Below are 27,224 nucleotides of genomic sequence, written 5' to 3' on the forward strand. Positions count from 1 at the left end.
GTGTTTAGTGGCCAGTTATTGCAGCGGTGAGCCAACAATGAGCTCCATTTGGCTCCAGGAAGGTGTGAAATGGCACACTTCTCCTTGAACCCCCTCCTGTTGGCTTTGTTGTCGGGATTGATTTAGCAGACAGGGCAGGTCAGGGGAGTGTGTGTCCTTATTCACCACGCACGCACGCACGCACGCACGCACGCACACACACACACACACACACACACACACACACACACACACACACACACACACACACACACACACACACACACACAACCTGTTGTGACACAGCCCCAAACTCCACCCCCTTTTACTCACACACAGTAGTGACTCTTCACCCTCCCTACTTCTGCCTCAGTACAAGTCTGACTTCAGCAGTGAGCGCACCACACGTCTGGATTAGACTCATCCATCACACAGGGAGTTTACAGCGTATCTACACAGAGGCGCAGAGCCCGACACAGGAAAGCAGCATGGGGAGCAGTATGTCATGTGTCCCCCAGCACAACTTCAGATTCTCCAGCAAGAGTTTCATACGCAGAAACAGGTAAGAACTATTCAATCTCTCCGGGTGTTCATACTGTACTTGTGTCGGTGTGTAAACAGAGCACATGTCATGCCCTTGACAGCAGATTGTTATTTTAGACACTGGCTTTCAACCGGAAGGTATTCTTGGTATTTCTTGAGGGTTTGAGAAGTGGGGTTACACAGAGGTTGTGCATTTTGTGGGGCCATGTTCAGGATCATAATACAGAATAGTCCCGGAGTCGTGCCTGAGCAGCCTGTCCGTCTGGCCAACGGTGTCAATGATCCAGTTACCATTTGCCTCCTCTTTGCATCTCTGTGAAGATGATCTGCCAGCTGTCGATTACTCTGTTTTCCCTCCAAAAGATGAACACACACACAAAAACCAATCCAGACTTGAGTATTAACGTGATTAATTTTGAGCTGTTATTCTTAAATGATAAGGTTTAGTCTGCTAAGTTAGTACATGACTACGTGACTATGGAGATGGCTGGCTTACACTTGGTTTTCTACCTGGTTTTCTTTTAATCCCCCAGGATTATATGCCTGGGCATGTTACCCTTGATTCAGCCTTGCTAGACCATCACATCTGGTTCTAATTCACCACTTCATCTTCTGACTAACGATTCAGGATGTAGTTTGGTTAAACATCTCATGTAGCTTTAAAGTTTTTTTTTAAATAAAAAGATGAGCAGTGCGACCCTAAAAAGACCGTTGGTTTTAAAAGCTCAGCGGCTCAAACTTGGACAGTGATACACCTTCCAGGCAGGATCATTGGATCAGGATGAACAATACAGTCAGTGTTCCTGTTTTCTGTTACCGTACAACCTCTTTGTGTTGGAGAATCAGGCCAGGCTCAGGTATTCCCTGAAGAAAAGGGGGAGTGAATGGTGCAGAATGCCACAGCAGTGACTTGGAGAATGTTGGGTGTGCAAGTCCACTACCTGTCTATTATCTACAACACATTCCTCTGCCACCTTGCAGATGCAGATTACATCACAATGTAGGACCATTCTATTTTTTCACTGCGCATAAATGCATTTTAGAAAGTTTTATTTTTTTTATTGTTCAATAGGCACTAATAAATAATTAATTCTGCACATGGACTTCCTGGACGGACAACCCTTGATTCCCAGCATAAAAACAAAAGCCTGCGTTGTTAAACTGAGGACACTGGCACACATATGTACAGATAAGCAGATAAACTACAAGGGGAAGCTGTAAAAGCAGTCTCTAAAGCCTTATCTCTGCAGTGTGGGAGCTTCCTCGTGAAGATGTGACACAAATGGTAATAGATGAGGGTCATGCAAAACAAAGAGAGACATTGAATGCTGATTTTTTCCCTGTGGATATCCTCGCTATCACAAACACAAGACTCAGTTGTTCTTATCATTTAAAGGGCTGGCACTGATGGGAGCCAGGCATGTGGATGCTGATTGATTTAGGAGGCAGACAACGTGATTTAAACTAAAGTGTGACTTTGGAAAGAAAAGCTTTGCTATAACAAACATTAGATTTAGGTTATTTCACCAACTGTACATAGGAGACAATATTGGAATCCTTATAGGCGTGAAGTTTGATTGGGAAATAAACCAAACAGCTAAACATGGATTAGGTGGTAAACCCTGGAGAGTGAGTATTAACACATAGTTTTCCTTTCTCATGACAGCAGTCGCTTGTTTCGCAAGTATAATCCCCAGGAGGGACAGGAGAAGTCCAACAGCATCATAAATATCCTCTGCACTGTCACCCCGAGGAAGGTACATACCTCCATCAGCTCTGAAAACATAACGTCATTCATCTGCATGCCAAACAGAACTGTGGTTTTCAAGCCCTGTGCCAATCTTTCTGACTTTAAATTCAGGTCTGACTGCTTTACTGCTGACATGCCCGAACTAATATTGTGACTTGTTGGTTGCAGGAAATGTCCCCTAAAGATCTGCAGACGATAGAAAACATCAAATGGGATCCTCCGTTTCCTTACGACCCGATCAGCGGCTGGAAGAAGAGCAGCATCAATGTGAAGAATTATGGACGGATGATTCACAGCTCCAAAGTTCGTTTCCGCTTCCTCCACTGTCAGGTGAGCGCAGCAAAGCAACTTTTTTTTTTTAAAATGACCGTGTGTCGCAATGTCAGGAACACAGCTGTAAAAGAAAACAAAGATTATACTGCAACTACCTCGTTGCGGTTAAAGTCATGTCCAACAATTGCCAAGCCTATGGTGACACATCATGCCAGTCATCCCTGTGCGAACCCAGTGAGTGTCAGAAGCCGAAAAAACAAAAAAAACAAAACAGGTGGAGATTAACAGGATGTGGCTGCAGCCACCAAACACAATGAAACTCGCTGCCGGCTTTGACGCACTGGTTGGCTGCGAAAGATCCAATACGTTTTCCAAAAAGAGAACCTCAGCCTGTGTTTGGACATGCTTGCATAGGCTGTGGTTGTGCAACAGCTTCATGAGAAAACCTCAGGGTACAGAGAGAGTGTGTCTGATCCCAGGCACAGATAGAGGACTTGCTGGTGGGAACTGCAATTTGTCAAAGTTGTGACACAACAGCTCTGTCGATAAGCGTAAAAAAAAATTAATTGAAGGAATGACGTCACGGTGGGAAAAGAACATACTGTACAGTAAAGAGCAAAATAATACTGTAACAAGACGGTGGGCACTCAGTGAATCAGAGGAAAACGCTTGAGTAAGATGGTGTGATCCAAAATAAACAGTAATAACGTGCGCCTCCGCACGGGCCTTTATGCATACAAAGCTTCATTTACCTGCAACCGGAGATTGCAGTTTTAATGCAGAACAGTAATCCTCACAGGTGGGATAGATTTTACTACACGGCACATTTGGCTCATCTTCTCTTACTGTCTCTTCAGGATATACACGACTGCTACCTGGATCTGTTCCAGACACACCTTCATTTTGTTTCCAACAACACAACCGGACTGACATACCAGGTGAGTTTTCAAAATTCAAGCAACATTATCAACAATCCCTTCCTTTAAATCCTCACGATTTCAGGTTAGATGTAAAAAAAAAAAAAAGATTGTCATTTCATCATACGCTCTGACATAGATCCCCCTGTCAACCAGCACTTTGTTGGTAAACAGAAGGTATGATTACGTGTCTTCACCTGCCTCATAAAACGTGAGCAGCCATTAATCATCAGTAGCTACCGCCAATTAAACCCCTTCTCTAAAAGAGACAGCTAAGCACCTGTGTGCAGTATTAGTCAGGTTTATAGAGGACGGAAAATGGAAGTCAGACATGAATACATCGTTGGCTTCCAAGACTGACCTCACTGTCATGGTGAATAATTTTTGGTTAAGAGCTAGAGCTGAACAGATGGCTCAAACAGATCATATAGCAGCTCTGATGATGATGCAGTGAATGGTTTGTAGTTTATGAATGTTTGTGTGCAAGTGAAGAGAATAGAATAGCTCTTTATTGTCATTGTGCATGCACAACGAAATTGTGGGTCAATATCAATAGTACACAGCAGGAATAAACACAAAACGAAAGAAATATATGCTATAAAAATAAGAGAAAGGCACACATTAGAGAACAAGTTGCAAAGTGAAATGAGTGAAAAGCGCCATGACTGAAGTTGTTTTACTGTTTATGTGCAGGGGACTCTTCCGTTGAAAGAGCTCACTATCTGCAGCCTGCAGCAGAACTGCAATCACAGCCAACCCCAGGAATTCGCCTTTCAAATAAACGGTATGTTTGACTTCAGTAGAAAGGACACAAGTGGTTGCTGGCATTGTGCCGTGGTATCCAATAATGCTGTTTTGTTTCTTTGGCTTTGTGGAATTTAGGTAATTGATCACTTAGACTGAAAATGTATGACGTAGAGCTGTGGATGGCCCTTTTTGATGATGAGACAGACTGACACAATTTTTATTTATTGTTTTAATCTTCTGTTGTGTGGTCAGCTGTGTCGAACCGCCTCATCAGTTATAGATCAAAGTAAAAATTCTCCTCTCTTTAGAAAAGAAAACCCCCCACTATTTCCAGACTGCAGCATTTCCACTGTTATCACATTCTGGGGATTCAAAGGTCCCGCAATCCCTCTCACCTCTTCACCTCCTCTCAAAACCGAGATGAACCAGAGCTGAGCCCCCTCCGCCTTCGGTCAGGGAGGGCCAAACTGGCCTTAAAGACCCCGCTTGTTAGACAACAGGTGCACTTCAGCCGGCCCAGCTGTTGAGCAGAAAAGCCCAGCTACCGCTCTTAACCTTGTCACCGCCTATAATCTATGGTGCCACTTTCCAAAAACTGCTCAGGTTAAGGCTTGCTGAAATGCCACTTAGCTTTTGAACTTTGAATGGGCAAGAAAAAAAAAGCATCCGAAAGTTTTTTTTAAATTAAACTCACAAAAAGCTGTTGTGGCTACGTAGCTTTTGTAATAGCACAGGAAATAAAAACGAGAGAAGTGGACTGGACTTTTATATCTGCTGCCAGACTATTGACATTCTCCGGTGTTGCTCTTTCACGCTTTTGGTTTCGCAATTTCCCAGATCAAGCCTGTTATTCAACACTATTGTTTTTTATTGGTTGGTTTTAAACTTCATTAACCTTCCCCAGGGCACAGCTGCCCGGAAACATTTGGAGGAAGCGTGAGGAAGTTCTGAGTCAAAAAGGGAGAGCTGATGTACATCGGCTCTCTGAGGGAGGCCGACGTCTTCCTCTCACTGAGTCGAAAATGCGCTGTCGATGACTTAGAAGGGGGACTGTGCAAAAGCAACACAAGAGGATGTGTAAAAATTCCTGGAAGCTTTTACACATGTAGCTGTGAACGCAAGATGTTTATTGTGGCACATTTTCAACAACAGTCAATGACCTGACTGACTGAAAGCCGGGAGAGACGTTTTCGTAATGTTCGCGTTGCTTGAACTTAAAAAAAAAAGAGGAAAGATTTGAGGGAGTGAAAAAGATAACTTTAAGTTTTAGGGAGTGCTGTGGTCACGGTCTAAAATTAAGACCTGCAGTGAAAAGAAAGTCAACACAAGACTCCAGACGAGCTGCTTATTAAGGGAGCAGTCAACAGGTTCACGGTTCCAGACGATTACAGTAAAAAGCCAGTGGACGGGAATGAAATAGACTACCTATCTGTGCTGGTTATCTGTGGTATGTGTGGGACTGATAGGTAGAGGGAGATTCCAGATCTATTCATCCCAGGTCCTGTTCATTCCTTCTGGATAAGCACTGTGTGGGAAGGAAAATCTCCTACAATCCTTAAATACCAAACACAGCAGGTCAGAGGGGTTTTTCCAACATAGGTCTTACATGTGGTTGACTGTCCTGAACATGTGTTCACATTTATGGCCCTTATTGCATAACGCCTCACAACATCAAAGCAGGCAGACTGTGGACATGAATAATCTGCCACTGTGAGATAAAAAAAAAAAAAGGGCTTAGAAAGAGGAAGCGGTTTACATTTTTGACCTGTGACCTTTTACATCCTGCAGGCGTCAGCTTGAATCCCATCATCGTCTACTTCGCCAACCAAGAAGAAATGGACATGTGGTTTGGGCTGCTCAGAGAAAACATTGAAGCTAATGGAGGAAATGCAACGTCACCAGAAAACTACACTAGAGTGAGAGTAAGTTCATCAGCCTCGCCTGTGGTTTTTTGGCCTCTGTATGTGTGTGTGTGTGTTCTTAAGTCACACATTGAATTAGCCAGAAAATACTTTGGCTTCAGTCCTGGCTCATAAAACAGGATGGGTGCGTGCGTGTAGATGTAGGTGAGTCAAGTGGGTCACTCACTGCTGGCTCTCCCTGAGGCTTCGATACTAGGGAGTGGCCTTGACCGCATCATGGCCTACATCAAACTAACCCTGACATCTGTGCAGGGGTAAAGTGCTGACTCTACACCCACAGGTGGGGAATTAGTTGATAAAACACGTGAATGTGGATGCATCACGAAAAAAAAAGAGAAAAGAAACAGAGTCATGAGTTCTTTAAAACGGTGTTGGCGTACAAGCCGGGGAAGGAAAGCAGACGAACACGATTATGTTTCAGGAAAAGCCGAGCTTTTCTTATATTTACTCAGGTGATGATCCGACTCTCCTAACTCATCTCTTGTTTACTCACTCGTGTAGCTCAACAAGGACAACTCTCTCGAGGGAAGAGAGGAGCTGAGAAATTCCATCAACAGAGAGCCAATCCACGAGTGGGAAGGCTCACAGCGAGACAGCCTGGGCACCATCACCTATGTCACTAAGGTGCGACTGCAGCACCTGCCCTGCCTGGTATGTCACCTCTGCTTCTTATCAAGACTGAATCACTGCTATGGGTCACTTGCCTAATACTGTACAGACGGTAACAAATGATACATTCATGTTTTCAAACTCTGAGAATTTTTCCCATGATTATAGTCAGGATAACATCAGGTGACTCACATAGTTTTCACATTGCGCAACACAAACACAAACATCAGCTCAACAAAATGTAAGGACTGAATGAAAAGGGTGGAGTCTATATGTGTATATAATGTCCTTCAGCTCCTTTTTGTTTCCTGTCATGGTGCACCAACACCTGCAACCTGGTTGCTCCTGAAAAACATACAAGAAGACAAAAAAAAAAAAGTACCGCAAACAGGGCTTCGTTTAGCAGCCAATAAAAAAACCAGTAGTCATGACACAACTTGCGTGGATCTCTGCAGTTTATTTTCTGTGGGAAAAAATCGGCAGTCCCATTGAAGTGCTTGAGATTTAGGGCCTGGGTGTGTGAGAGGCATTTGCTGGGCTCACGCAGTGACTCGACTCACCTCGCAGCTGGAATGTCAGCTGTCTATCCAGACACGCCCTCCGAGAGAGAGAGAGTGAGAGAGAGAGAGTGGAAACATAAACCGTCCCTCTGCCGCACCTTTAAATCCCCCCACTAACTGGTTCTGAGTGGAGATCCTACTGAGATTTAAAGTGTACCTCTCACAGCGCCCTATTAAAAGATAATATCGCTGGTTTTGTTAACGTTCGCACAGGTCTTATGGTTGTGTTTGCACCGGAGGTTATTCGTATCTTATCACTGCTTGAGTTATCAGGGCTTGCCTTCTTACCTTCAGAAGTAAGGTAAAAGACCCAACGGAGAACAATACAGAGAAAACCCAACAATCAAGTGCAGGAATAAAATGTAAATATTAAAACACCAGGAATAAACAGTACACAGGGGAAATATATACAAACAGGAGGCATACATACAAATCAAGTGAAAGGCACACATGGTAAAATATGTAAACAAGATATACAAAATTGGGAAACTGTACGCAAAAATGTTGCTTCTGGTTGAAAAATAATATAAATTCTCAGCAAAAGAAAACCACACGCTTCATAAATCTCTCTGTCCTCAGGAGCAGAATGACAGGCTGCTGGTGATGTACCCATCGACCCTGATCATCCTATCAGAGGAGAACGACGGGCTCTTCTATAAGGTGAGGTTGACCCCTTTCTGATGTTCAAATGAGTCACAGGCTCAATGCATACATATTAAGAGTGTGCACGAGAAAGTTGTGCTAACCTGTTGCTATACAATTGCAGGGAAAACTTCCGCTCAACATGATTACAGTGACCACGCCCTGTCAAGACGTCAAGCCCAACACCTTCATGATTGAAGGTAAACACTGTGAATCAGTGCACTGCTCTTTAGTCATATCCATGTTAAAGAGATTTTAATGAGCCTGCATTCTTATGCATGTTTTTGTGCTAAGTGCCCTTTTCCATGAATCTGCTAGCGTCACAGAGTGTAACCCCCCCCCCATATGAATGAGCTGGTTTTATCCCTGCTGAATGACAATCTTGCTATAGCACATTCCAGTGAGCAAGTGGACCGAATGACAGGCTTTGTCCTCCCCTCCTCTCTTCCCAGGCAAGATGATCAACCCCATAGTGGTGTCCTGTCTGGACAGGACCGAGTTCTGCGACTGGATCCAGCAGTTCAAAGCTGCTGACGTGCCTGTTCTCAGCCCCCCGCCTCCCGTCTATGACATCATCTACACCCCGACGAAGACAGAGGTGAGGCCTGCTTTCCTTGCTTTCAGGGGACAAACATAATTAAACTGACCACAGATGCTATTAAGAGAGCTATCTGTTGTGAAAATATGGGTGGAGTGAATTAAAGTATGAGTCTGGCCTTGCCTCTTTTGTAAACTAACACTCAGCATGATTATATACTTGACTTCCTCTATTTTTGCTACTGTGTTACCAATTTAACAGTTTACTGTAGGTCTAGACATGACCAAAGTCTGAAAGATTTATTCACAGTCGCTTGCTTTACATATTTAATGCGTGCTTTGTGCCCTTTAATCTCCAGGCCCCTCAGTTTGACAGGTGGAGTGGACACAGCCAAGGAAGAATGGAGTCTGTTAAGTCTAGCCAGCCCCCAAGTGGACGAGGATCCCGAAACCTTCAGTTCCCAATTCTTGACGAGAACCCTCTCACCCCTGGGTACTCCGAGCCCCGTTGTGTAAGTCGGCTGTGTGCTACTTCTCAATCATGAGTGTTCAAGTGATCTAATAGACTTAATCGCACGCACCAATATTTGCACAGATATAAATATGGTCAGAGTTGTGAAAAAAAAAAGCCTGTGTTTGTTTTGTTGGAGCTGAGCAACCAGATGCTTTCTTTCACAAAGTTAATTATTAAGCAAGGTGTAGAGACCAAAGTGCTCCTGTTACAAAGGCTCCGGTGCTGATCCTCAGGCCTTCAGCAAAGAAAAGGAAAGACAGAACAAAGTCATTTTCACTCAAATGATGCCTATCTGCGAAAACTCTAGATTTGGAGTCATAAGAGACCTTTAGCTTCTGCTTCAGCAGTTTCCTAATCATTCTGCATTATCAGGACATTTGACCAAACTCCTCCAGGAAAGGGGGGGCGGGTCCTGTAAGCTGCCTGCCTATCCAATTAGCTAAAGTAGAGCGTGCTGCACGCCCAGATGTTAGTGTTCAGCTTCAGATCTAAGGCACAAATTAAACAGAGACATTTTTCTCTCACACTTACATGACACTGTTTGCTAAAAACATGAGCAAACAGAAGCTAAAGAGACAGTCTGTGCTGGCACATGTGCTCTAAAGCTCCAGTTCTTGGCTGACTTTTGTCCTTTGGGTGTGTTGTCCTTACAGTACAGTTCCAGCCGTCCTTCTTCGACTGAGACTGCCCAGCTAGGCAGCAGAAGCAATAGCATATCTTCCCACACGAGGCCCGAGCGTGACCTACGACCTTTGTCGGTGCGCTACTCATCCCCTCAGCACAGCTCCTACCTCCAGCCTGCAGAGAGCTCCAAGCTGTCTCAGCTCTACAGCATACCCTACTCTGCCCAGCACCGGGCCAGCCCGCAGCGGTTGGAGAAAGCTCCACTTGTCAAGGTAATTCAGTCTGGCGTCTAACTCGATAACCGAATATTCCCTTTGAGACCGCTGACGTATTTTACGTGTCATGTGTGCAGTAACCTAAATAGACACCAGGCAATAGACTGAGACATGCATATGGTGTTAACAAATGGAGTAACACTGCCACTTAGGCTGGTTGAAAGATCAATTTAATCAAAGATGCAAGGAATGAAATCTCTCTTAGAGTTTATAAACAGAGCTTAAGCCAGTCTGGTGCACTCTACTGCTCCACTGGTGCAGATCTGGAATAAGTCACAAAGACACAATCACACTGTAACACTTACAACTAATTGTGGATTAGTTGATTTTTCTACTTCCTGTGTCTATTGTTACAAATGCAAGGAAATTTCTCCTTAATGTAAAGCTAACTCCTGCCTCTGTTTGAATCCTCTCCAGTCTAACAGCTGGAGCACTCCTCAGACATCCCTGAAGTACTCCCTTGACATCTCCCAGCGCCACTCGGATATGTGTGCCCCACGACAACCCTTGTCGCCTCTCTACGATGAGCCCTGCACCCCCGAAATCTACTCCTTGGAAGAGGCCAGGCCAGTGGTAAGTGGGCCAATGATACTGGATCCACAGGTTCAATTTACACCTGCACAGCCTGTCTGATATCAAGCAGTGCAAACACCCATAAACACATGAGTATTTGGTCATATGATAACTCTTTTTATAGAGCATGTCAAATCTTCTATAGAAGTTTAAACGTTTTAAATTGTGATTTAGCCAACCAGTCATTTAATTATTTTAGTTTGGCTTAATTTTATTTTTAAGTGCAGTAAAATATTCAGTTTTACTGCACTATTCCTCTTTATGAAGTCATCATTTATTTTATTGGATACATTTACTGTCCACTGTAACTGAGGAATGTTGCAACTTTTGTGCTAAAAATGCATATCTTATTTCTTTGTTTCTTAGCCGCGGCTCTGGCAACAGCTGAATCAACAGCAGTACCACCACCAGGAACCCCAGATGCTGCCCTCCTCCTTCCAGCTCCACGACCCTCCTATGGGTGGACGCGGCAGGAGAAGCCTGGTCCTGACCAACTCCCAGGGCCACGCTCTGGACCTGGAGATGGACACACCTGAGAACCAAGCGCAGCAGAGAGCAGAGGCTGTGTCGAGGCTAAAGCTGCTGCCTGTGCCAGGTCAAATGCAAGAGCAGGTGAGAGGCACAGAGATATTCATCTCCCAGGACACTCCGGTTTCTGGAATGCAGTAGTGCAGAGTGAAATGATAAACTGTATGGTAGCACAGCAAGTGTGCTGCAGGTGATATTTAAACAGGTTCAGAAGCAACACACATTTTTAAGAAACCATGAGGATGTTTGTTGTAACTGATCACAGGAAGTAACTGTCTGTTTTCACATCTGCTGACAGATACTTCACCCATCGAGCTCTGCCAGAAAGCCTGCTCAGATGCATTATGGTTACTCACCAGGTAAGAATTAAAGGCATGCAATCAAAAGCCAAATAAAACATTCCTTTTATGTTTAGAATGCCTGCGTGTCATTTTTGTGCTCCTAGCCCAGATAGGAAATGTTTTCATTTCATCCTGTGAACAAAGATACAGAGCCCTTTTTTTTTCTTTGTCGAGAAACAATGGAGACTCTTTGAAATCTCCAATCTCAAAGTTTGAGCTATAAAAGTCAGCACTGTGAGCCCGTGTGCCTAAAAGGACACACAACATTGGCCACGCTCCAACCACACTGTAAATTCAACACTGTGCGCACTTTGGTGTGATTAAACTCCCGGGTCTGTCAGCAGGTAGACGGAAGGTTAAAGGTTGCAGATTTGAAGGTGTAGGAAATGTGCAAATGTGCCGGTGAATTAGAGCTTGGTGTCGCTCTAAATATGCTGGTGCAGTTGTCCCAACAGGGTGAAGCTCAGTGAAAGAGAACACTGCTCAACAGATTGGATTTATAACCCCACTGTGACTGACAGCACACAACTGCACACACAGGCTCTGCTATCATTGATGAAACAGGACTAGGATTTCTCTGGTCAGTCCAGATTATCTGATTATCCAGATAAACTAGTAAACATGATTTTACCAGGTGATTTTATTTGACGGGCTGCACGTTTTTTACTATTGACCATAAATAACAAGTGAAGGTGGTGCAGCAGGGATTATGCAGCTCTATTGGTTTTTACAGTAAGACCATATTTTGGGACAAATGTTTTTAAGTTTACTTAAACAGGGTGAGGTTTGCTTTTTGCTGTGTGAAACTACAAGTATGTTAATCGTCTTCAATTCTTATAGGTCGCAATTCATACCTCGAACCCGCAGAACCAGATGACCAGGAAGTAGACTATGACAACATTTGGGAGTTCGACTGTGATACAGGAATGATCCAGCCAACGGCTGGAATTTCAACAGACTGGACAGGATTAGACTTCGGGGCCAGAGGGCTTGGTGCCATGGCAACACCACAGAGATGGTCATAAAACAAAAAGGATGGCCCGGCGCTCGTCTGGACGTGTGCAAACAACAGATCTCTATCAGGGGGGATAATAAAAGCCGGCAAGCACAGCAAGCATCGTGCTGGTCCCACTGTGTACAGTAGGAACCAACAAATCCCAGGAACTGCTTTGTTAGACGTCGGGCAGTTGAGCAGAGGAATGACGGGATGAAGCAAAACGTTATGGAGGTGGCAAACAAAGGCTTCAGTTGTCTGTTTAATATGTAGCATTTGTGGAAGGAGACAGTAGAGGATGCTGTATATACTGTGTAGCTTGAATAATATTTTCTAAATCTGCTATATGCTGTAAGTGCACTGTCATTGGTTTTATCTGTAGCAAACCCAGTTTCTTTTTTAAAATATTTATAGGTTTTTGAAACAGGCTGTTCATTTCATATTATACTGTAATGTGTAATGTTATTAAAGCATTCCATCAGGGCTTGTTATAGTAAAGAATATATGTATATTTTTGTAAATCTTGTACACTTCTTATTTTATTGTGCTATACTGTCAAGGCAAATAGATGTGGCTGTAACTGACTAATATTGAATTAATAATAATAATAATAATAATAATATCAGAGGTGCACAGTACTGATACCTCTGTGGCTTTTTTTTCATTTTTGTTTGAGGTGCTTATTTATATTTGGAAATAAAAGTGTTAAAAGTTTCAGTATATTGTGTCTGTTTTGTCCTCTTCTGCATATAGTAATAGGAACACTTTAAAGGTAATAATTTGTCAAAGTGTCTTGGCTTTAAATAAAATTAATAGTGAGTGGTGAAGGATTGGTTTATATTAGAACGTGAGAAAAATAACAGTGTAAGAATAAAACAAGTCTTTTTATGCAAACCTTATGTTGTAAAACAGGTTTTCTGCAGTCTGCACACACTAGCTCACCAGGTGCCTCTTTCAAAGTCTAGTAAGACACCATTTAGTTTCCATGTAGGCAAATAATAAACAACAGTTTACCTGTGATTAATAGATTGTACAGTGCTTTGGAAAAATCATGTGACCTCTCTAATTTCTTTACATCTTGTAGCAAAATGTGGTGCAATTGACTGAAACATGCAGGCATACATGGAAATACAGTAAATGATTTAAAAACAAGCGTTTCAGGGTTAGAGTTGTACAATTATAACCAGTTTTAAAAGTCAGTATTTTGTATGAAAATCCACCTTAGTTGGTGCAAAAATACTATTTTATATCTGTTTTTTCTTTAGTATTTTTCCTGGATTCAATTAATAAAATGATTGTAAGCTATGAGAAACTAGATTTCTGCTAGTAACAAAGTGCCTGAAGATACAATTTAAAGCTATTTGCTAAGTTGTCTGTCACGCGCAGACACAACAGTGATTCATCACAGTTAGGCAGCTTTTTCATGCTCAAATGATTCATAAGTCAGTGTTAACTGGCTCAACAAACAACAACAACAAAAAGATTCCTTTGAAAAATCAAGAGAACTTTGAAACACTTGGAGTTTATGGTCCAGTGTTGCCCCCTGCTGGACAAAACGTCTTGACAGAGTGCTCTTTGAATACCAACAATACTGAACAAACTTTTAAACTCTTTAAATTTAAACAGTATATTAAAATACATTGTGATATAAGCTTAGTCTTATATTTCTGTACTGATTTATCGGCAGTATTTTGTTTATTCTAGGGAAGAAAGACATAAATCACACAGCTGCGTCCAGTTACATGAGTTTATGTCGCCATCTAGTGTTTAGAAAGGTTTGCGTGCACGTCTGCTTTTTCAATAACACACACAGCACACAACCTTAAATACACTGTTTACTTTAGTTCAACTGAAAGGCATCACTGCCATTATCATCAACATCCACAGCTCAGTGCAACATATGACAACAGTATACAGATCTCTGTCATTAACATAAAATACCATACACATAATATACATATAACAGATACTGGCACAGAATGCTGTCCCCCTTAAATAAATTACGCTTCTGAATGGGAGCGGTTACAGTGGCAAATCTGTAAAATACAATAACTGTGAGTAAGAATATTTTAAAAGTTTGGTTGATTTAAATAGAAGCATCTGCTACCAAAAGTCAAGTTTGTGTAAAGTTCTCCTGAATCTCTACAGTCTCTCACACTAATCCACTTATCACTCATCACCTCCAAGCTTGCTTCACACATACTTATGCATCTGATTTTTCTAAAGCCTTCTTTCAGTCAGATGAGCTTGCCTCATCTTGCCTTTGGTCGTTTCATTTTTTTTTCTGAACACTTTCGGATGTTAAAGTTTCACTCAAGTTAAATAACTGCTCTTAAAATAAACACTTTCTCTGGAAAGCTCAGTGAGACGTAAGATCAGTAATCACAGTGCAAACGTGTTTCAACAATCCGCCGCAGACTTTCTGGAAAAGATGGATCACTTCAGCCTCGACATATTTAGAGGCCGAGAGGTGAAGGAGCAGGCAGCGCCCTGCGGTGCAGTTTCGTTTCACAGCCGGCCGCCTCCGCTTTGACGTACTTACGCAGGTATCGAATGGCTGACAGGGCACTTACATTGGCCAGCAGAACTGTGTGGAAAATGCAAGTGAAAAAGTGAGTAATCCTGTTGCTAAAATCCAAGTTTCAGTGTGTCAGGACTTAAGTGCAGTCACTTAATAAGAACCATTTTGTAATTTCAGTCTTTAAAAAGGAAATTTTCTGTGGTATTAAACACCCTGATGCTGCACACGTACCAGCCTTCCAAGCATCTCCGACTTGTGGATTTGCAGTCTTCAGCACCCACGAGGCAAACGCAATGCAAACCAGACACATGTCTGACTGTTTGAGCGGCAGGAACGGGGCATCCAACCCTTCAAAGACAGAAATGTTTTGAGTGGGTAAGCTGTTCGTGCAAATGCAACACGCAAGAAGGGAACAACCATGTACAGAGAAATCCATTTGTGTTTGGCAGCTGTAAATAAAATCCCACCAAGTTTGGCCTTCCTCTGCTCTCACACAGTGCCCCAGTAAACCTCGAAACACCTGCAGACAGTTCACTTCTAGGAGTATATAAGTATATATATATCTAGTGAGTATTTATGACCTTAAAGATAACCCTCATGGGTAAGCAAAAGAGCTCAGATATCATATAGCATATTAATTAAATGCATTGGAGGAGGAGAGGGATTTACACATAAAGACTCATGAATAAATATGAGGTAATTTCATTTCCTTCACAGCCAAACACAATTACAGCCGGCTTAGAGCTCAGATATGACGCTCATTGAGTGAAGTCAACTTATCACGTATTACCATTCCCCTTAGCTTCACTCCTGCGTGCCTGCAGTCCAGTACGGATCGTGTGACAGCTGAGGAAAGAGAATCTGTCCCAGTCAGGACTGTAACAGCTGACCGAGCAGTGGACATGTCCAACGTTACAGTCGTCCACATGTGAGGAAAACAAAAAAAGAGCTTAACTAAAGCTGATTTAATGAAAAATAGTCTATTAGTTTTGGTTTTTTGTCTGGAGGCCTCACAGAGATGCAATCTGTTGGACAGGTTCATACAGTTAGAGCAGTCTTGATCTTGCTCTTCGAAACATCTTTTTTAAGTTTAAGTGTGTCACTCTAAGATACTGTAATACAGAATTGTTTTCACTTTTCCATTGAGGCTGGAGTGGAAAACAATATCAGGTCCAGCATACTGTAGGTGAAGTGTTCAGAAGACAACTGGACTCCTTTCACCTCCTCTGGGCTGTGTTTTCTGCCTCGTTCAGGAGGTTTTGGCTGATCACAGGCAGTGTTGGTCAAGTTACTTGAAAAAAGTAATCAGTAACTAATTACTGATTACTTCCAACAAAAAGTAATCCCGTTACTTTACTGATTACTTATTTTCAAAGGTAATTAATTACTTAGTTACTTAGTTACTTTTAAAAAACACGATTTACAACCTGAATAGGTGATAAAGCAACAGATCTTTCAGCCCAATTCTACTTTTTCTGCATAATCCATAATACAAAATGTAATCAAATGGAAAAGTCTCTTTTTTAAACTTGTTTTATTAGTTTTAATCTTTTAATTTTTTAACTTTAAAATGTAATTATATGCAACATTCTCTGACTGGAAGAAATTTGTTTAATATTTAAACACATTCCAGCACATAATATATATATATATATATTGTGTTTACACTCACTCTTTCAAGTAGATGCAAGTAAAACACAGCAGAAAATAAATAAAATCAAAGACTAGCGGTCCTTTTGCTCTATTTTCACCTGTAAAGCAGGAGAAGGCTACCCGGAGGTTTACCCTGGTGCAGGTGTGTCGCAGCGGTCAGTGGAAGAATCCGCGAGTTTCTCTGTGAGTTTCCCATTACGTCGTTGCACACTCGGTGCTTGCTTGGAAGTTTAGGGGGTTTTTTTCGCTGTAAAAAGAAGTTTTCTTCCCACGCGCAGCAGACGCTAATGTTTTTGTCACTTTTTATGGAATCAAACTCAAACTAAGGTCAGTACTTCCACGCTTTAAACGCTGCACGCTCATACTCTCTCCCGCACTCGATATATTATCCATTGTTGATCTGCACACAGCTGTTGTCATGAACGTCACACTTGCTTACGTCACTGTCATGAGACGTTCCCCCCCAAAAAATCACGGTTTTAGTAACGCAGTAACGCAGCGTTCCTACGGGAAAGTAACGGTAATCTAATTACCGTTTTTGCAATAGTAATCCCTTACTTTACTCGTTACTTGAAAAAAGTAATCAGATTACAGTAACGCATTACAAGTAACGCGTTACTGCCCATCTCTGATCGCAGGTCATTTTAAGATTTGAAAGCAACTGAGTGCTGCTTTGTGCAACGATGACAAATTTAGACCCCTATCTGATACGTGGACATGTTTGTAAAATCAGATGGTTAAGCTGGGAGAATATAAAGAATGAATGAGTGGAAAATGCATTTTCTGTCTTTTTTCCCTTTCAACTTCTTACCAAAAATAAAGGCAAATTGAATCATTTACTTGGAATTTCAGTGAAGATGCTACTGAGATCTCATCTCTTTACTTTTTTAAATCAAACCAATCCAAACTGTTATGTCTGAAATCCAGGATACATACTGAAGATTCGACCACTGCACATTGCAATGAATCTCATAACCTAACGCATTTCCACGGTTACTGTGTGCATCGTTGTGTTAAAGTGGACTTACTTGGATTTGAAACGGCCGTCTGCAGGTCTTCGTATCTGAAAGGCTGCTGTGCTAGTTGGCTGACTACCCTGTCCTCAAAGTGGTAGAGCAGTGGATCAGGAAACATCACGTCTTCATTTCCCAGTGCATTCAGAGAAGAAACTGTCCTTGCATGAGAACCGCCCCTTTGCCTCGCAGGTACGAGAGACAGAGAGTGCGACGCCTGGTTTTGGACTGTAGATGCTGAAAAATTTATGTTCCTGAAGGAGAATGTTGTTTTCCAGAAGAAGTTTTGTCTGAGGTTGTTCTCTGCAAAGAAATCATCATACATGTCTTTAGAAATATGAGATGAGCTCGCCTTGCGGCTGAACCTGGTAAATACCCTGACAGGACCGGTGTTATCCTCTTCGTCGGATTCCGACTCGTCAGATGAGGATGATGAGGCAAAGAAATAATCATAAGCTTCCGGGAACTGGAAGTTTCTGTTAGCTGAGCGAGAGCTGGAAAAGATAGGAACTGGCTTGTCTTTGGTCTCATCTTCAGTTGCGATGAGCGGATAGAAGAAGTTTTCTGTGTCGAACTCAGAGAAAAAATGATCATACGTTTCAGGGACTGAATTCCCGTCATCGTAGAAGGTGGTTAAGTTATCTGCAGCTGGTTGGCTGGGAGCAGTTTGTTTCCCTCCAAAGAAGTACTGAAATATATCTATGAGAGAGATGCTGTAACTGTCTGTCAGAGAGGAAGGCAGAGGATCTGTGCCTTTGTCTTGCTTAGGCAAGACATACTCTGCTTTCTGAGATTCTCCTTCATGTACTGTTTGTAAAGTTTCACATTTCTGCGTGTAGCTAAATGACTCAGACTCGAGTGCACGTAAGTTGTGCACGCTGATATTTTTGGAAATCTTTCGGAGGGACTTTTCAGCCTTTTCTGAGAGGAAAGGTCGAGAAGTGTCGCTCACAGATGTCAGCATCACATTTTCAGGGTAAATATCAGCACTTTGGCTCACGTGGGCTGCTTCACTCTCCCATAAAACACTTCGTGAAGGGGAAAAATTGGCCGCGCTATTAGGATTAAAACATGATTCTACAGCATCGGGGAAGCCAGAGGCGTCCCCGGTCGTTTGCTCGGGTGTGGACTCGTCTATTTGAGTGAAAAAGCCTGAATCTGCCATCTCCTCGTTTTCCTGTAACGGTGGGAGGGAGCTGGGTGGAGCAGCTTTGCTGATCATTCTCAAACCCAGAATGTCGTTTATTGTCAGCTTCTCCATCTCACTCCAAAAGGAAGACATAGCAAACACTGGATTCAGCACCCGTTCAGGTTTACATTCAGCTTCGGGTACCAAGATGGCATCTTCCGCTTTTCCCAACAACTCGCACACTGAGTCTGGGCTCTTGAGTCCAGATTTCTCGTCCCCCTTTTTTCCTCCTTGACCTCCAGACTCTTGCTCGCTGACAGATGAACAGAAACTTGCTGGCATGTCTCTGATATTTCCATTTGACCGTGACTCTGTGTTCAGAGTACCGCAGGATGATACATTTGTGATATCTGAAAGACTTGTTAGTACATCTTCAGACACGGGTGATTTGGTTCCTGCTCGACTCTTGCTTGTTATCTGTGACGCCGCTAGTGTTTCTGTGCTTTTCTCTGAAATATCTAATTTGGGTGAGGTGTGAACCTCAAGAGCACGCTCTGTTTGCTGTGCTATCGTATTCACACCTATACAGGGTGAACTTTTAGACAGAAAGCTTTCATCGGGCGAGGGATTAAAACTATCAGATGTAAATTGAGCGCTGATAACTTTGCAGGCAGAAGTTTTTAATTGCAGAGGTTTTGTGAGCAAGCCTTTTAAAGTCGAGGCTGTAGGTGGAGAATAGTCGGTGTTTGCCATTGTGCCGCTATATTGGTCTGTGTTGTGAAACTCCTTTTCCAGCTGTTGTTGGGGCTCAGCCTCACTGGGACACAGTGTGGGCTCGTCCCCGCCAGAATTTCCAGCCTCCACAGCCAGGACTGACTTAGCGGCGGGTTGTCTGTCATTTTGGCCCACTTCCACAGAAGTAGCATTTGACTCTGAGCTCAATAAAAGACTATGAGTTACTGCTTTGACCTCTACAGCAGATGTGAGATTCTGTTCATTTTCAGGTGAAGTGACGGAGTGACGCCCCTCGACTTTTATGTCCCCGCTCTGACTTTCTCTGCCCATGTCTGGTTTACCATATTCACCTACTGTCATTAAAACTGGCAGTTTAGGATACATTTTCAGTCCAGCTGATTTTTCTTCCTGCGACTCGCTGCAAACCTCTGAGTTTGTTGCCACAGTAGCACTGCTGTTTGGTGCAGACGTTGCACTGTCATCAGTTTGACTCAGTGTGGTCGCTGAGCTATTGTTTGCTGAATTATTGTCGGATGTATCTGTACTCCTCCTCTGCCTGCCCACGCTCTCTGACAAATATTGGTGCTGACTATCACATGGAGGATTAGAGGATATAATCACCGGGAAACTGCTGCTGGTCATTGAATATGGCGTTAGAAGAGATGTGAGATTTTTCTGTGGTTCGTTTAAATAAAACGACTTGATATCCTCAGAAAAGCAGAGACCTGTTCCTGCTTTTGACGCGCACTGCTCCTCCTCCGAGTCGCTCGGCTTGACTAAAACCTGCCTCTCGTATCCGTGCCCACCTTCGCCTTGCTCCACACTGAGCCGTCTCTTCTTTCTCCTCTTCCTCTTCATGGAAGCAGACGGAGATTCTTGGATCACTGCTTTGTTTGAACATGCTGTGTCTGACTGTGAAACAATAGGAGTTTGGTCTTCCTGCCATTTAATATTTGCCATGTCCAAATCACTGGCTAAATCAGTGGCACACTTTTTACAGAGGTGTTTCAACAATTCTTCCTCTTTAAAGTCATGTAGAAGTGCGCATGTCTGCACCTTGTTTGGTGTCGTCACTGAGCAGATGGCCGTGCACAGTGAGTCACGATTCCACTGCTGTACGTCGCTGACTCTGGGTTCTGTGCAGGCTTCCTCTCTGATGAATAACTCAGTTTCAGTTGATTTGTTAGTGTTGAGTACTGAGTTACTGGCTGCATGTTGCAAGGAAATGCTGGGCTCAGAGTGCACTTTTCTCAGTGTGTTTGTCTTTCTGATGGTGTCGACAGGCCTCTCGCTCTCTTTGCCAACTGCCGTTTCACCCCTGGCAGGCAGAAAGTTTAACTTTTGGATGTTTTTTGGCAGTGCATCTCTACTGGCCTGCTGCCCTTCGCTGCACCGCTCCGTCTCTTGTATTGCCTCACTGTTTTTTCCAAAGTTCACTCGGCTTGGCTCAGGCTCTGTCAGACTTTTCAGCCTTTCAAAAAACATATTGACGGACTGCAGGTGGATATCCTCCTCGCTGCCCGAGAGGACGCTCTCCATCCCTCCTATGCCGTGTTTGCTGAGGTAGTGTTCCACAGGAGAGCCCTCACAGTGTGGCGGCCCATCGATAGGGCGGTCAGTCTCAGAAAAGCCTGCGGTTAGATCGACTCTCTGAGCCCTCATGGCAAGAACAGACCCCGTGTCATCAATGTCACTCATCCCCGAATCTTCGAGACCTGCTAGCGATGGAGGAAGCAGATTACACTCCTCGCACTCTGCAAAGAAGCGCTCCCAGTCACGGTCACAGATTTCCACACTGTATTCAAACTCTTCCATTTTGCTTCAACTTCAACAAAACCTGCAAAATCAATTAAAAGAGCTGTCAAGTAAAACCCTTGTTATCAGGTAATATTAACATTTACAGATCTTGTCAGGATGACTAGCAAACTCTAATCTCAAATCAACTCATTAATAAAGCTGCTCATAAAAATACAAAGATATGAATTTTAAGTGCGCGTCATTTTCAATCCACAATTTGAATTGCAATGCAAATCATAAAACTAAAATGCCACAACTTACAACTTACTTATATTAAAATTACAGCATATAGAATTCAAATGTTTATGTATTTTAGCTGTTTTGTTGTACTTTTACATCCAAACATGGTTCCTACCTGTCCTGATTCAAGCTGTCCTCCTCTACAGGAGATGAAGGTCAAGGAAGTCTCTGCAGCACCATGCTGTACGTCCTCTGGTAGGTGTTCTTGCGTGTGAGCATGCGACAAGGCAAGCCCCATGATCTGATAAATATAGAGCGGTGCTTCTGATCACGTAATACACGCAGTGTTCTCACAGCCGCCATCTCTAACAGAGGTATAACATTTCTGAACTTTAAATAGATTCTCCCCTGGCAAACTGCTAATCTGCTTTTAGAGTAGCTTTAATGTTACTGTTGTTTAATTAGCAGAAAAACTCTTGGCATATTTAATTAAAGTTACGTATGTTTTATTATTAATCCTGACTTTTGGTCAAATAAGTGTGCTTAAACCTCAGCAAGTAGCCGGAGTGGCTGGGAGCAGCTATAAAAGAGGTCCCTCGGCAGATATGGGTGTCATGTGAGGTGTGTGTCAGTCAGCTGATACCTCACTGTTGTGACATCATGGGGTGACAGCCAATATGAAACTTTCCCATGCAATGTTTCCAGCTAAGGCGAGCCAGAAAGACAGACGGAAGAAAGTGGCACAAATGACTTAGACGTCATTTGTGACTCTTCTGAGGCTGAAAATCAGAAATACAAAGAAAAAAATAAGATTGCTTCATCTGAGGAAATAAAAAATAAATAAAGATGTTTAAGAAAATAAATAAAGGTGCTTTATTCTAAAAACAATGCCAAAGGATCAAAACACAATTTAGTGAAAAATATACAGACCAATCCATACACTGATTAACTTCAATTTAAATAGTTTTAATAAATAATTAGGTGTTACATACAAGCACACGTGTGTGTCCAGGTCATTTATTGTCTGTCAGGTTATGGCATGTTAATATAAACTGTTCATCTGATGACTGACGTAAATATCGAATCAGCCAATCACATGGCAGCATCTAAATGCATTCAAACATGTAGACAACAACAGCAACAACATGCAAACACAGCATACACAGAAGAGCATCTCTGAATCAAACTTTGAAGCAGATGAGCTACAGCAGCAGAAGACCACACCAGGTGTCACTCCTCCCAACTAAGAACAGGAAACCGAGAGTACAACTCACACAGGTTCACCAAAATTGGAGAAGATTGGACGAATGTTGTCTGCTCTCACGAGTCTCGATTTCTGCTGCAACATTCAGATGGTGGTTTCAGAGCTTGGCATAAACAACATGAAAGCGTGGATGCATCATGCATTGTGTTAACAGTTTAGACTGGCAGCAGTGATGGGGGAAACTTCCATGCTTTAAATTCAACATCCTGTCTGAGTATTGTTGTTGACCATGTCCATCCTTTTGTGACTGCAGTGTACTCATCTTCTGACATGTCATAAAGCTCAGATCATCTCAAACTGGTTCCTTGAACATGACAGAGAGTTCACTGGACTCAAATGGCCTCCACAGTCACCACATCTCAATCCAATAGCTCACTTTTGGGATGTGCTGGCCTGTATGATGCTAGTACATCAATATAACCCAAAGTCTGTGAGGAATGTTAGCGGGTGTACGTTAAGTAACCAGATATTTCCTGTTTCCTTCTGATAAGAGAATTTTTAATTATGAGACCTCAATTAGCTTATTGAAATTTAGCAATACAGTTAAATTAGAGACTGCAAGCAGTCCTTGTGTCATTAGATAATTTACATTTCAATCTTTGTTTTAACCTCACTTGTCTAATAGTGAAGACAAGTTCTGTTTCCTTTGTCGTGATTTTTTTGTGTGTTCCTTCCAACATAAAGCCTATTTCTTCGTTGCAGTGTTTTAGATGGGCTTATTTGCATCGTGTTATCATTTGGTTTGGAGGGTGTCTTTAGGGCTGGATTTAGGGTGATTAACTTTGAGTGAATGTTAATTGTCAGTAAGATTTTGCCTAATTCTGCTCAACAGGCATTTGCTGGTGTCTTATGCTTTACTACCATACAACACAGGGAAGGACGACACTATGAAATATTTTAAGTTAAATTTTTATTGGAATTTTAGCGAATGAACAGTTTCTCATACATTTTTTTCTTACATTTTCAGTTTTTCTACATAACAAAGAAACATTGCTGTACATAAAAAGAAGAAATCTGTCAGCATGACTCTTTGGGCTTAAGGTGTAAGAAATAAATGTCTAAAATTACAGAACATTTTTGCAACTCATTGCTCACACTGTCCTGTAATTAAAAAGCATTTTATTTAATTGACAGAATTCTGAAATCTACTACTGTAAAAAACAAACACACAAACAAAAAAAGAATTACTTTAGCACAGTAACTTTTCTCTAATTTAACTGTTTATCTGTTACGTTGGTGTAGCATGAATGGCCGTGGGGGAGGCCTTCATCGGTAGAAAAGTTGTAAAACATTAGAAAATAAGGTTAAAGTCTGAAGTCTATGCCCTCTTTCACATTTACAAAACAGTCCAGCGATGTTTTACACCCCTGCTTTACACGATCAACCTCTTTACACAGCTTTCCAGTTCGCACTCCTTGTGTTTTCTTTCCTAGTTTGCATTCCAAATATCTTTCCGTATCCAAATGTCTTTTCCAGGTTTGTATTTTTTTGTGTTGTCTTTTATTGTTTCCTTGTGCTTTTTGATCATTCTCCTCATGAATCTTTATCTTGCTGTCTGCATGTGTACATCGATTCCTGACCAAACATTTGCTTTTTGAACATTTTTTCTGACTTCTGTGTCCAGTGTTTGAATCCTCTCCTTCTGCGGAATCACCTATTAGTTCATATTAAAGTCCTAGTATTAGCTTGCCATTAACAAAGGCTTCTTCCACAACAAAGGGGCTTTACAACTGGAACTGCAAATATTTAGGTCATTAATGGGAAGAGACAGGGGGAAATGGCAGAGAAAGAGGGGGGGGGGGCGAGGAAGGCAAAATAAGTAAAAGATTAGGACAGGGTGGGAGTGAGAGAAAAAAGAAAGGATGTAAGTGACTTTATTGATAGTGTTGATTTACAGTGCCTTACTAATTAATGTAAGGCACTGTAAATCAATGTAAAGTTTATGTTTCAGTAATTCCACCAAGCTTTCTAACTGAAATTATATTTTTAATACTAAAATACAATTATTTCTGTTATCCATGAATTTTTAAATATACTGTTTTAGAAAAATCAGAAAATTGCAAAGCACATTAGTATTTTTTAATTATGATGCCAAATTACAGTTATTTATTTTGTTGTAGTGGTTGAATGGTGTGCTTGATAAAACTCTCAGAGTGCCAGCTCAAATTCGGGTATGAAAACAAAAATAAGAGCACCGTTTTTAGATTTACACACATCATTGGCAGATTTCTAAAATATTTGTGTTTGGTTGTTGCCAAACTGCTAAAAAGGCGAGGATGTCTTACCTGAGGAGGCCTTGAGCCTTTGTTTACAGCTATCAGCAGGACTCAGTAATAACAACGTGATTATGGGAACATCCTTGCTGTCAAAATATTCCCAACACTAAAAGATACCAAGATAACCGATCAGGCCCGATCTCATTATCTGCTGTTAATCTCAGATTAACAGATGTTGAATGTAACCTTATTGCAGCTGAATGTACTGACTAATGATGACAAGTCTTTACTGATAATTTAGAAAAAGAACAATTCCCAAATGATTTTTCTCTCCCTGTCAGTATTGTTAGGAATAAACAAGCCTTCACAATACACCCAGGCATAACATTATGACCACCTGTCTAATATTGTGTTGTGTCCTGACCCGCGGAGGCATGGAGTCCACTAGACGCCTGAAGGTGTGCTGGGGTCTGTGGCCCCAAGATATTAGTAACAGATCCTTTAAGTCCTCTAAGATGTGAGGTGGGGCCTCTGTGGATCGGACTTGCTTGTCCAGCACATTCCACAGAATCTGGATTGGATTGAAATCTGAGGAATTTGGAGGCCAAGCCAAGGCCTCAAACTCATTGTTGTGCTCCTCAAACTACTTGTGCCATTATCCTGGGTGCATTATCCTGCTGAAAGACGCCATCGGGGAATACTATTTCTATGAAACAGGTCTTAAGCAATCCTTAGGTAGGTGGTTTATTTCAAAGTAACATCCATATAGACGGCAGGACCAAAAGTGTCCCAGCAGTACACTGTCCAAAGTGTCACACTCATCCTTTAGTGCATTCTGGTGCCAGGTGTTCCCCAGGTAAATGACCCACACAAATGCAGCTATTCAGCCCCGTATACAAAAACTGTGATACTCTGTGTATTCTGACACCTTTCTTTGAGAACCAGTATAAACTTTTTTCATCAGTTTGAGCTACAGTAGTTCATCTGTTGGATTGGACACACAGGCCAGCCTTTGCTCCCCACGTTCATTGAGCCTTGGCCTCCAATGACCTTGTCGCTACTTTACTACTTTTCTTTCCTTGGACCAGTTTTGATAGATGCTGAACACTGCAGACTGGGAACACCCCACAACAGCTGCAGTTTTGGAAATGTTTTGATCCAGTTGTTTAGCTATTCCAACATGTTCCTTGTCAAACTCATTCAAATCCTTACACTTTTCTTCTTCTTCTAACACATCAACTTTGAGGACAAAATGTTCAATAGCTCCCTGATATATTCCACCCACTAACAGGTGCCATGATGAAGAGATAATCAGTGTTGTTCACTTCACCTGCCAGTGGTTGTAATGTTATACCTGATCATTTTATTTGTATATGTAATCAGAAGTGATGCCTGAAGGCCGAAAAATGTCAAACAGATTTACTTTCACAAGTGGAATATTATGGCCTTCGTTAGTCAAAATCTATTAGAACTTTATTGGGATTTTTTATTTTGGATTATTACAACCATAACGGACGAGGCTGGTGGACAGAGGAAAAAACAGAAAGAAAGACAGTGAAGTTGGGGAAAAAGTTAACAGAAAGAGACTGAGAGAAAAATAGAGGAGACGAAGAGGGATAGAGGGAGAGGGGAAAAAACCCACTGGGAAACCATAGCAACAACCAACATATGCATGCAACAGCACACAGTACTAATAATACAAGATATTTCTGGAGGCAGCAGCAGCAGCCCAAGATACTGTGTGTCGCATTCCCACCCTCATGCACACAAACATTCACACACACACACACACCCAACTTAGAGATGCACAGAAATGTTTGCCATGCACACACTCACACTCCCCATACACACTCTATACTCCCAGGTCCAGGCGCCAATAAACCTCATCGGGGCACCAGCACCAGAGGTGAGGCTGCCCCAATGAGGTTGTGTTTGCATAGCTCAATTGCAGGTTAAGCTGTCATTATAAGTAACAATTTAGAACAATTATTTCTCTTGTAAAAGCACACATCTGCCAGGTTTCCCTCACAGTGTCACTCTCCATTGAGACTTTTTTACCTCACACTTTCACAGGGTGGAACTGCAGCCTTTATTTACCTAATTTTCATTGCTATAGATATTTATGAGAAAACAGAGCCTCTAATTAGCCAAACCACAGCCTGGGCTGCATGCCCAAGAGGCTCCTCTCAATTCATCAGCCTCAATAAAGGGAGACAAGCCTGGGCCTGAGTGGCTACTGCACCTGGGGCAGCGGGGCTGTTTTGCCATGGGTGGGATTCTGTTTCCATCAACAGGATTAAGCTCTTATGAGTCCGTTTATGGAGCTGAGACTGAGATCCGCTCGGGCTGTTTCACAGCTACTAATGTGACAGAATTTCACCCTAATTG

At 42.3% G+C, this 27,224-nt stretch overlaps 2 protein-coding genes across 2 annotated transcripts; one reads left to right on the forward strand and one right to left on the reverse strand.

Moving 5' to 3' along the window:
- The first annotated feature begins 337 nt into the window (after positions 1–337).
- plekhn1 (pleckstrin homology domain containing, family N member 1) lies at positions 338–13,048 on the forward strand. The gene is made up of 16 exons (XM_040047806.1): positions 338–541; positions 2,189–2,279; positions 2,441–2,602; positions 3,403–3,483; positions 4,156–4,246; positions 5,998–6,131; positions 6,633–6,782; positions 7,880–7,960; positions 8,067–8,142; positions 8,395–8,540; positions 8,839–8,991; positions 9,647–9,889; positions 10,310–10,465; positions 10,832–11,077; positions 11,292–11,352; positions 12,175–13,048. The coding sequence occupies exons 1-16, from the start codon at positions 468–470 to the stop codon at positions 12,357–12,359; spliced, it is 2,130 nt and encodes a 709-aa protein (XP_039903740.1). The 5' UTR covers positions 338–467; the 3' UTR covers positions 12,360–13,048.
- Positions 13,049–14,150: 1,102 nt separating this feature from the next.
- Positions 14,151–22,017, reverse strand: perm1 (PPARGC1 and ESRR induced regulator, muscle 1). Its single transcript, XM_040047805.1, has 4 exons — positions 21,532–22,017; positions 17,531–21,216; positions 15,081–15,197; positions 14,151–14,915 (listed from the first exon to the last, which is right to left on the reverse strand). The coding sequence occupies exons 2-4, from the start codon at positions 21,192–21,194 to the stop codon at positions 14,785–14,787; spliced, it is 3,912 nt and encodes a 1,303-aa protein (XP_039903739.1). The 5' UTR covers positions 21,195–21,216; positions 21,532–22,017; the 3' UTR covers positions 14,151–14,784.
- Positions 22,018–27,224: the final 5,207 nt, after the last annotated feature.

The sequence above is a fragment of the Simochromis diagramma genome, unplaced genomic scaffold (assembly GCF_900408965.1).
Source record: "Simochromis diagramma unplaced genomic scaffold, fSimDia1.1 OVJJ01000387.1, whole genome shotgun sequence".
Classification (NCBI taxonomy): Eukaryota; Metazoa; Chordata; class Actinopteri; order Cichliformes; family Cichlidae; genus Simochromis; species Simochromis diagramma.